We start from the raw sequence: 11,705 nt of genomic DNA, 5'->3' as shown, positions 1-11,705 counted from the left end.
ACAGGCTAATTGGACCGCGTTTAGCAGAAAGAAACCAAACCACATCAGCTATTACCAATTTTCACATTTTTTTTTTACAAGAGTTTGTATGTGCGGATTCCTCAGAACATTTTGAGGAATTTGCTTCACACTAAGCAAAAATTTCACTGAAATTTTCACAAATATCTGCACAACCGTTTTCATATATGTATGTTAAGCCGCATTTATCTGCACAAGTGTTTTCCATAAAGTACATAGAGTCGTAATGTAAATGAGAGAGCTGCCATGTTCCGCTCGACGAGTTCCGAGCCCGGTGTGCGCCGAGTTCGGGTCACTTTTTCGATACATGTTCGATCCAAAATGGCGGCGTGGAATACGTGGTGATTCCTATCCTCTTTGTTTACATCGGATGATCGAGTACCCGTGTATCGCAAACAATCGATCATGTATCGAAAAAGTGACCCGGCGTCACACAGGAGTCTCGGAATTCGGGACCTGGAAAATGCTTAAAAGTGGCGCCGGCTCTCCCACTTACATTACGACTCTATGTACTCTGTGCTGTTTTCATACATGTATGTTAAGCCGCTTTTATAGCCCGCTAGGGCGCTCTGCGACGCCTACTCTCCACAGGAATCTGTCATGGTAGAGATCCTCCGGTAGCTGGCTTCTCTCCATATCTCTTCATGGATGCCCTCTACCCACCGTTTGGCTGGACTCCCTCTCCGTCGCCTACCTGGGGGGACCCACTCCAACACCTTCTTCGGCAACCTGGTATCAGCCATTCTCTGCACATGCCCATACCATACCAATTGCTTGGTCATGGTTTTCATATAAAAAATTAAATTTCCCGGTCAAATTTGGCAATAACTGGAGGTGGTTTGGTTCCATTCTGCTTTAAGGCAGGCGGTCCAATTGAACGTATTTTAGCGCCGCAAATATTCAATTTTCAGTTTTTGACGGATTTGTATTCTTCATAACAAAGCCACTCTGAGATGTAAGTTATTAAGTATGTCTTGAGAAAACTCATTCCATCCCGCAGGAATAGTTCCTGAAAAATTTTAAAACGGGGCATCGATGATGCATGATGAACTAAATTGAACGGAACTGTGTGTGCTTCCCTTTGATTTGATGCGCTTATTGGGATTTTTAGTTGAAGATAGAATAGGGAAAAAAGTTCTATCTCGCGGCGCTATTTTAATAAAATATGGTTTACGGAGTATTTTAAGGCGGGAAACTCAAACCTCAATAAGACACATGATACTAAGAGGAAAAAAAAAGAGAAAAAAGCAACAAGGATGGTTTCATGCAGGTAAACTTTGAGGAATGTATTGTGAATTGTACAATTTAGTTCAAAACGGTCTCTTCTGATGCCATTCATCATAATGTATAAAAGACGACGAGGATGTTCCGAGGTTGATTTTAAGCCCTATACATATTAATGATGTTTTTTGAGTCGCTAATTTTGACTTTGATGTCAAATCGCCTACATTTCAACACCCTAACCTATTAACTGTGGGCAAGTTTATGGCTCGCTGCGCCTCGGCGAGCTGCCGCTGCCAGCTCGAAATATACACTGGCGCCTACAAACCTAAAGGGATACTTCAAGCATTGCGCAGTGCGTGAAGTAGCCCTTTAGGTTTGTAGGCGTTTGTGCGCGTTTCGCGCTGGCAGCACGCCGCGCCGCGGCGCCCCCGACGTGGGCGGGTATTGAGCGATTTCTTCGATAGCTCCCTGGCGGAGAAACTCGTACATCGTGTACATTTTTTTTAATTTTTATTTTTTTAAAATTTTTTTTTTTAATATTTGACTTTTAAAATTACACACTGGTCGTGTGAAGTAATAAGTGGACTCTCGACGCTAAATGAATACAGACAGGTCGTGCGCCTTGCGCGCTGCGGACGGCGCAGGGCGGCTCGTGAGATTCTCCCCTCCTGCGCTCTGTCGCTCCTGTTGGGGGAGTTCCGTCAATTCAAAATTCCCGCTAAAAATTCGAATATTCCAACAATATTCTGGAATTCGTCCCTCGTTGCATCACCTTTCATCAACAACGACCATCGCACATGTGCGCCCCGCGAATGTAAATAAAGGGCGTTTGAGTTTAGCAGAGATTCCTTCTTGGCTCGGAAGGTTAGGGATGACAAAAATCCTGCCGCAGATCATCAGTAAGCAAGAGCGTGTCACCGATGCGTCTCTACTCTCAGCTCTGGTGGAGAAAGAAAGAACTTTATTTGCCTTATGTACTGGCAATTTCATCATCCCTCTCATCCAGTTGGAGAAGACTGGTGGTAAAATACTCGTCCTCTGATAACGTCGCTTGAGGATCGCGCCCGTCAGCGGGATATATTTTTACGTCTTGATCTTATTTTATAAATGCCGCGTGGTGCATCGAAGGGTTATTTTTTCCAAAAAATAAGAGTGAGGGTTACATTTTGATTGAAACGTAATTGAAAAGGGCTCCTCTTGCTTCAGAGAAAATTCTGGATCCAAGGTTCAGGGTGCCTGTATAAGGGTATACAGGAGCCGTCCAATAAACTTGTTTTTTATTGGAGGAAAAAGCAGACTCCAGACAGAAATTAATGTAACATAGTGTTCAGTTAACGTCCTTTAGAATAAATTACGTAAGACCTTTTCCCCATTTTTAGACCCCCATACTTCTCCTTGTGCAGCACCGTAAGGCATCCCTTAACCCCCCCCCCCCCTCTAAAAATTACGTAAGGCTCGAATAACCCCCCCCCCCTTTTTTTTTCAGTTATCGTAGATCGAAGCATTACGTTTCCCGTTAGAAAACAATGAAATTTTTAAGCCACAATTTTTATAAGTGAAACTAAACTTCTGGAGTAAGTTCACACAAAAGATTCATGATACTTATAATTAGTTTAATAAACAAAAATATGGAGCAAAATTGAAGATTTTTTTTGCCTTGGGAGTAAATAGTTAAAAGTACAAAGTTAACGTAAAGATGAAATCACCACTCATCATCGTGAGAATGAGTGGAGAAGTGGGAATCAAGAGAAATGATAGGGCATGGTTCGATCGGTCAGCAATCGATGGTTTCCTGATTTCCTCTATTTCATCTTGAATTTTATTATCAACCTGACGAAAAATGGATTTTTGCATTTTCTTGAAATATAGGCTAAAAAGTTGACGTAAGGCTCAGCCGTGCCCTCTCCTCTCCTCTCGTAAGGCACCGAAAGGCTGTTATAGACCCCCCCCCCCCTCCCCCTAAGAGCCTTACGTAATTTATGGACGGCCCCTTATTTATATTTTTTGTATTCCTTATGGTCTTTATTACTTAGAATTCCTAATCATATAGATAATAGAATAGAAATCATGCAGAATTTCCTTTAAAAAAAAAAGGCGTTTAAGTTGGTTTGAGTTTAAAAGATTCCTGCTTGGCCCGAAAGGCGAGGGATGACAAAAATCCTGCAGCGCGTGGGGAGTGCAGTGAGTCTGCAGAACGGAAACACCGATGCTCCCGATTGCGCACCAGACAGTTTGCGATGGAAATTCGGCAGGATTTTTGTCATCCCGACCTTCCGAGCTCAAGAAGGAATCTCTGCTGAACAGTCGACTCGCTGGAGAAATGCAAAGAGAAATGAAAATTGAAAATGGCGTGGCGTCGGCGTCGGTTCAAGTTTTTTCCCGCTCGCGACTTGCCTCTGATTGGTGTTGGATGACATCATCATCCAGTCTGGCGCGAAGCTGGAGCGGTTTAAATTTACGGTAGAATTACCGACAGCGCAGCGTTACTAAATTTGATGTTGGAAATGCTTACACATTGGTTGAGACAAAATTATTTGGATGTACATGATGTGAATGAATTCTAATACGAGGTAAAAAACGGTCAGTTTCTTCATATAAAGAACTCTGAGGTGAAAAATGCCACCTCATGATACAATTAGTTTATCCTCAAACTGACATCAGTGGTCTTTAAAAATAATATTTTTACTTTGTTTCTTTTTTACTTCTTTCTTTAATTCTTATAAATCTTTTAAAAAGTATCATCACACATGAAAAAAATGTGGCATCATTATTTCGATGTGTTCTTTGGTTTGACCTGTCATTTGTTATTGTACAATATTGTCTTCATTTTAAATTACTAACAGGAACTTGTGTAAGATTCACAGAATTGAATACCTATTTAGGGTGCACTGCAAGGCTTATGATTCCCTGATGATTTGTAGCTTTAATTACTGTCACAAAAACCAACAAGAAGGGCAAATAATCTTCATTTCAACGCTCGTAAAAAAGTTTCAGGGATAGAGTAAGTCTGGTTTCACCACCAGTTAACCTGGTTTTACCTCACTCTTTGTGCCAGTGTTAAAGGATTTGGCGGAACCGAGTTGGGCGGAAAGAGCGTGTGCTCCCCCCTCCCTTCCGCCAGAAAAAGGATATTAAAAAGGTAAGAAAGGAAAGAGGTAGTAAAAGTTGCAATATACATTTATTAAAAAGCTAGAAGGAAAGAAAGAAGAATATTTAAATTTGGTCACTATTAGGTAATGACAAAATCGACTCAAATTGCCTATTAGGTGCTTTAAAATTCGAAAATTTTCCTCTCCATAGACTCCTCTTCTCCCTCCACCCTTCGGATAGATGTAACTGGATCCTCTTAGGTTTTCAGATACCTTTGATGACTAGTTTAACTTGCTGATTCAAGAATGTGATGGAACCTTTCAGGGAATGCATGGAGAATGAAAAGAATTCATCAAAAAAATGTAAATGCGTTTTAGTGCAAAATTGTGACATCTGGAAGAAGCATCTGCAAAAAGCAAATCCGATTATATTAGAGTAAATTTCAAAATCATTTTCCGGCATCTGTTTCCTTCATAATACTCATCTTCATTGAAAACTCTCAAAATTTTCGATTGCTTCCTATCCGTTTTCTTACAATATGCGAAATTGTTTGTTTCAAAATTACAGAAAAAATAGTTGAGCTTCATATATTATTACATTACAAACTGTTACGCACTTCGCGGAAGTTACTCCGCGCCAAAACCATTAAGCCATTTAAGCAATAGGAGTGATTATCATCTATGAGAGTTTAATTTCAACACTGCACCTTCAGAAAGCCAGGAACTGTGTTCTCAGGTGTGTGTGCAGAAATAAAGTATATCAACTGTGAAAATCTCAAACCGCGTATCTCGTTCGCAATGCTAAAAAATGTCTCCTCTTGTTATATTTCTTTAAAAGAAATCAAACCAACATCATTCCTCCAAGTTATCTCAGAATTTGCTGTGAGACAAAGAAGACAAGAAGGATATCGACGGTGAAACTACCAAACCACGTATCTCGTTCGCGGTGTTTAAAAATCTACGCTCACATTTTATTTTTTTGAAGTAGACCAAATCAATATCATTCCTTGAAATTTTCACAGAATTTTCTCCGCACAAAGAGGAAAAATCACAGAAATTTTCAAGACTGGACGTTAAGTAGTTTTTCATTTAAAAAATAAAGTATGACAGGAAGTCTGCGACGTCGCAAACCGAGATACGTGGTTTGGTAGTTTCACCGTCGATATGGAGGGATCCTATTAGTAGAAGTGGATGATTGAAATAGACAAAGGAGGTACGTAATGGTGTAGTAACTATATGGTTCCGCGTCGCTTGCCGTTGTTAGTGTATTACGTACCTCCTTTGTCTATTTCAATCATCCACTTTCCATCATTTTCATGATTTTCGTCATTTTCTCCCTTGATTAGTCTACAGGAACCACCCATTTCAACCAATAGGATTTCTCCATACTTCCTATGTCTTCTTTGTCCATCGCTTGGTCTGTCAATTTCAATAAGCAGCTCACAGGTAGATTATCTTGTTGGGGGTTAAACCAACAAGCTACAAAGGGACACAAAAGACAAAATGCACTTAAAAATGTATTCAACAATGGAAATTCCGTCAGCTAAAATTAATAGTGCCTAAATACAAACTTTAACATATACTTTTCTTACAGCTATGTATGAAATATTAAAAAATGAGGAATTTTTCTCTGTGATATCCCTGGGTATGCTAAGAAACAATGGTGAAGATATTGGATGGAACATGAACATTTAATTGATGGACATACCTCTTTTTAACAATGGTGCCTGCAAGCGTCTTCTAACTGCAGATCATAAGCTCAAGGAGATCGTTTACCTAGTAGTAACAATTTTTACCAATAAACTTGTCGATTTTTAGAAGACAACTCCTTCAGGAAAATGTTAAAATTTACATAGACGGAAAACCAGGGTTTCCGAGTTTCCATAAATTTTTCATTTTCTGTTCTAAACTATTTTTGCTTTTCCCCTGGTTCAAATATTGTTGGATTCCCTGACTCTCCTTCCATTTTGGCTTTTTTCCTTCTAATTATGCTGCCTCCTGCTAAATGCTGCTTGCAAAATTTCCCTGACTTTTCAAATGAATTTCCTGACTTTTCCAGATAGCTGTGAGTTCCTGACTTTCCAAGTTTCCCAGACTACAAGTAACCCTGAAAATGCTTTTCCAGTTTTTTTTTAAAGTAACATTTATGAGGGGTACTTGAGGATAAACGATCTGAAATGGAGTTTTAAACCACAACACCCTTAAGTATCCCAACGAATAAATTGAGTGTTTGAGCTGAGCCTGTGAAAAACTTACGGTTGCGATTCAATTCAGTAATTTTGAGCCCCAAACATTAATTATTCTGAAAATAGTCACATTTGTTTTGGAAAGCAGCTAAAAATAAAAATATTTCACTGGTAAATTTTCCTTTTTGTCGAAAAACCAGGAAAATCAGTGATTCACAGCGGGATTCAATATTCTGCCGTAAATCTTTGAGTGCTTTTTGTTTAAAAGAAAAATCCATACATTACAGGTCCAAATTATCTCTGTTACATCGACTCATACATCTTCTTTTAGAATGATTGAAATATCAAGCTGAAGATAAGATTCTTTTAATTAGGCGTGTGTCATAAAATTGATGCAACAACATCAGTGCACTGCCGTGCTAAGGAAAACTGCGTACGGGCATTCGAATGTTGCATAATGTCCTCTTAGAAAATATTTATTTTTTAGGATATGAACATTTTTTTTTAAAATTTGCAGACACTTTAGTTCAAATTACAAACCAAATTCTCTGAAAATTTGGAGACATTTTCCTATCGATTTTCCTGAAAATTCAAGATTTTTCTAAGGAAATTTTGCAATGTTAGGAGGTTCATACGACATTACTCCTTGGCAAGGCAGGGCTCACAATAGTTAAAAGAACTGAAATCAAACTATTCCTTGTACGCAACCACACACCAACTTCAAAAAAACTGGAGGAGGTTCATTATTTTTTTCACTGTTTCATTGTATGTTTGTATTTCATTGTATTTCACCGTTTCACTGTATTTTCATTTTTTTTTTTTTTGTTTTTTTGAATGAGTAACATTAGAAAAATTTATAAGTGGCAATGAAATTGATGATTCGCCAAACAATTTACTTCCTTCGGTGATTTGATGGCCAAAGTGCGAAACCATGTACTACCTCCATTTTCAAGTTATTACGATGACTAGTTTTTTAAAGGAAAAATAAAGTGGGACAGGAAGTCTACAATGTTGCAAATGGAGATACATGTTTTTGCACTTTGGCCATCGAATTTCTTCTAAGAATTTACAAATACAGAAAAACATCAGCATACAAAGAAAAATTCTACATTAAAAGAAATCAGAGATATCGTAACATTTAAATTCTGACCAAGCCATGCACGGAGGGGTAAAATATTGTTCCTCCTCTCACGTTTCATGAGCTAGTTGCAGTTTTGAAAACCTTTGCATTCCATTCGAAAATTATTGATCCTGGTTCTTATTCATTTAGTATTAACGACTTTCTATTTATAACACATCAGTTATGTCAAAATCAATCAATTTAATATTGATCATTAAAAGAAATAGTTTCATAGTTAAAAATTGTGGACCGTTTAGTATAAACAGAGTTAGTAGCATTGCTCATATCTTTGAAGGAGAGAATAAGTGATAATTTTTTAACGAAACATTCTTCTGTAGGCTTATTGTTGAAATTGATAGACAAAGAAGACATAGGGAGTATGGAGCGATCCTTTGGATTGAAATGGTTGATTCCTGTAAACTAAGGGAGAGAAAAATGGACTAACTGAAGGGTCTCTCCAAGGGTTGCCATTAGTTAATCTATCGCAAACACTCACTTTCACCAATAGGATCCCTCTACATCCCTTTTGTCTTCTTTGCCCATAGCTCTGTCTATCAATTTCAACAATTAGCCCAATGTCTCCAAAACGAAGACATCTCAAATCTGAGTCCTTATAATTTTAAATAGCTCCTATTGCCATTTACACACAAAAATACAGGGTTACTAAAGAAAATAAGTGCAAAAATGAAGATTCCAGAAAATAGACCTAGTAGTGTCTGAGAAAAAACTTTTGTTGAAAAAAGCCTCCGTCCTTTGTAATATTGTCACCGATCATCCAAAAAACTCTTGGAAATCGTTTGATGATTAAAAATCGGCATATTCAATTTCGACTGTATCTTTGGGGCCTTTTCCATTATCATGTTAGGTAAGACAATTGTAGGTACTATCTTCTGTATGCTTTTACATTTGCATTTTGGACTAACAACAAACAAATTTTAGGATTAGAAATCGCCAGAAAAGGGCACCATTACACTCAATAAGTACAGCTGCGAGGTAGATTAATGCCCATTAACTGCTATTTTGCATGAAACAAAGTCAATTTTTGTTTAATAGGTCTTGTTCTTGTACATGGGGGACAAATTTACTTGCTCTAATTGAATCAGTGAGTTCACCTAAATTGGATTAGAAAAATTTTAAGGGAACCTCGATTTTGAGAATTTGAGCATTAAATACTGCTCTCTTCGGTAGAGCTGTATACTAACATACTCGTTAAGCAGTGATGACCAATCATGCAGCTTCTTCGAGAGGGCCATAAAAAACAAAATTTAAATAACCCGAAACAAGATGTTCAGCAAAGTACCTAAAATTTTGTGCTCGAATATTGGTTAACTATTGTGACTGTTCAATTTTTAACTTTCATTAACTCTTCGCTCCTCATAGAATAATTCAATCAGGATGTCTGAAAAAAGTTAGGAAGTAATATGCTAATATTTATACTTACTTTCGCAATTTTCGTGCAGAAATAGTTAAACTACTGTTTTTAATACTTCGGTATATTTCAACTTAAAAATCTAAGTAACAAGTATGCTCATCAATCTGTAGGTCCTTGCAAAAATCTTATCACGATTGGCTACAAGTTCTTGACCCGGATCTGAACTTTTTCTTTCGTATTTTATGGTTTTTTTTTTTTTTTTAACAAAAAAAAAACGGCTGGACTGTTTTGGAAACATATCTACAGAGGAAATATTTTTGAAAATCCAAAGGGACCCTGATTTTTCCCAAGCAATAACAATTTAGAATGTACAAACATAAGTTTGACAACTCTTGTCAAACAATTTCAACGAGAGTGACCTCACCTATATACAAAGTGCAAACTCAGTAAATTAACAATAAATACTAGAAAAATGGCTTTAAGAGGGCTCCTACTAATGGGCATTGCGTGCGAGAAGGACGATGAGGGAGATGATAAAATTGAGGATGTCTGCCCCGAAATTCGGGTATTTGCTCTCACGACTTGTGACTGCCATTTTATGAAATACTGCGGGAGCGTCCTCGTCATTGCTGTCAGTTTGATGACAACAACATTGAGCCTCCAAGCAAGATTATACACTTTGTGCTTGTCTCGCGGGCAGAAAGTATGTATGATAGGCCCTAGATGATCTGACGAGCCCTCTGAATATTCGTACAGTGTGAAATTCCACACTGTACAAGGACGGTTTTGAGATGTCGCTAATTCTAGAGTTAGTTGTCTATCCACATTCGAATCTAAAGTACACGAACATATTTGGTGATAGTAGTAATTTAATTCACCTCCTCCAACGATTCGTGTAGAATGCAAAGAACCTGAGTGATTACTTATGACATGATGACCACAAGCACCATCTAAATTAAAAGAATAATCAGTCTTATAATTAAATCCTTGAGCAGTCCAACTATAGTGAGCTACGGAATAGACCAGCCTCAATGGGGACCAACTTCTGATAGAGACGGGTAGCCAGTCTTCGTGAAAATTCCCACAAAGGCAAGAAATTTGGGCACCATTGTCGTGCATGAATAACAGATGATCGACATGGGAGAGAGACACGAGATCAGTGTTGCAGCGACAACCAGCGTCTCCACATTCAGTTTGGCACCCAGGTTCGTTTGACAGTTTGAGTGATGTGATTTTGAGCGTGATGCTCTGATTGAGAGCTGGTATAAAGCGATGTGCACATACTAAACGACCCTCAACATTCCAGTATATTTGCTGGTTTTCAGGATTCGTTATCTGACCATTTGATAGGCTGTTTTCACCATAATAATCGGTGTTGCATAGAGTGTCCGGTGCTAATGTACCATCTTTTTGTTCTGAAAAATGAACACAGATTTAGCATTAAGGCTTGATTTAATTTACAAAAAAAAGAATGCACCAATTCCTATAATATTGATGGTGTGAAACAACAAATCTCAATTGAAATGTTTCAAAATGTTCGCTCCTATTTTATTTTTTCAAAGAGAGACGAGTCAACTTCATAGCTTCAAACTCGTACCTTGTCTGCTAACAGAGAGGAAAATCACAGAAATGTTCAAATTACTACGTAGACTGGTTTTCCTAGAAAGGAATAAAGTATGACGGGAAGTCAAAGGTACATGCAACAACAAATTATTTGTTGTTGTAAACAAAGGTGCATGATTTCACACTGTGGCCGTTAATACAGTCCAAAAAAACTGTGATGACTTAATCTTAGATAACTTTTCAAAAAAATTATTTGGAACATTAGCTCTAAAAAAAAGTGATCCATATTCATAATTACAGTAAAAGCTTGTTGTGTCAAAAAATTTGTTTTCAAAGACGCTCAGTCTTAACTATATTTACCTATGACCTATGATTGTGGGACGAGAAAAATCCTAGATACTACATCTCAAGAGTAAAACAAAATCTGTGCTAGTTTTAAGCTAATTGTAATATGCAGATGAAAAGAAATGTTTTGTAAAAAACCGATAAAGTAAGTAGATTGTACTATGGCTATTTGGCAGATAATCAATATTTCAATAAAAAAAAACTTAACTGAATATTCTTCTGGTATAACAGGTCCAATAATACCTTTAGGCCCTGTTTTACAATATTAGCCTCGTAAAAATTGGAGCTTTTTTCTTCAACATAAGCAGCTTCTCTTCAGTGAAAATCAGTGTAAATTAACCTGAACCCTGTTTTATCACATTGTTCATTTTGAAAATGTCAAGCGACCAAAGAAACATTTGATTTCAGCAACTTTTGGTCTCAATAAAAGCTTGACTTGGCACTAATTGACTGTGTTTTTTAAATGGAGTTATCTTACATCAGAAGGAGGGTTTCGTTTTACACTTTCTGAATTTCCTGATGTTCATAGATGACATCACATCACTGAAAGATTCTTGAAAATATCTTGAAGGGGAATCTTATTGTTCAAAACCAAACACTGGAATTTCTAGGAGACATTTATACCTCCATAATCTGCTCATCACTTTCACAGCTTGTTTAGGCTCGTTAATTTCCTTGCGTATTTTCTTTTTCCATTTTAACTTTTAAAAAAAAACTGGTAAAAAACTTAAGGAAGCACTTTTATCAATAATTTTTATATAATATGACTGAAAAATAAATTTCATATT

The 11,705-nt window shown here is 37.3% G+C and overlaps 1 protein-coding gene across 6 annotated transcripts in view; it reads right to left on the bottom strand.

Annotated features, from left to right (window-relative positions):
* Positions 1 to 5,835: 5,835 nt before the first annotated feature.
* LOC109037211 (uncharacterized) overlaps positions 5,836 to 11,705 on the bottom strand; it is a 30,455-nt gene continuing 24,585 nt past the window's right edge. For all 6 annotated transcript variants that reach the window (XM_072305491.1, XM_019051766.2, XM_072305493.1 and 3 more), the window contains one exon: positions 5,836 to 10,424. In XM_072305491.1, the coding sequence (XP_072161592.1) occupies positions 9,430 to 10,424 (995 nt within the window). In that variant the 3' untranslated portion in view covers positions 5,836 to 9,429. The remainder of the gene's footprint in view (positions 10,425 to 11,705) is intronic.

The sequence above is a fragment of the Bemisia tabaci genome, chromosome 10 (assembly GCF_918797505.1).
Source record: "Bemisia tabaci chromosome 10, PGI_BMITA_v3".
Lineage (NCBI taxonomy): Eukaryota > Metazoa > Arthropoda > Insecta > Hemiptera > Aleyrodidae > Bemisia > Bemisia tabaci.
This window is presented reverse-complemented; position numbering and strand designations above follow the sequence as displayed.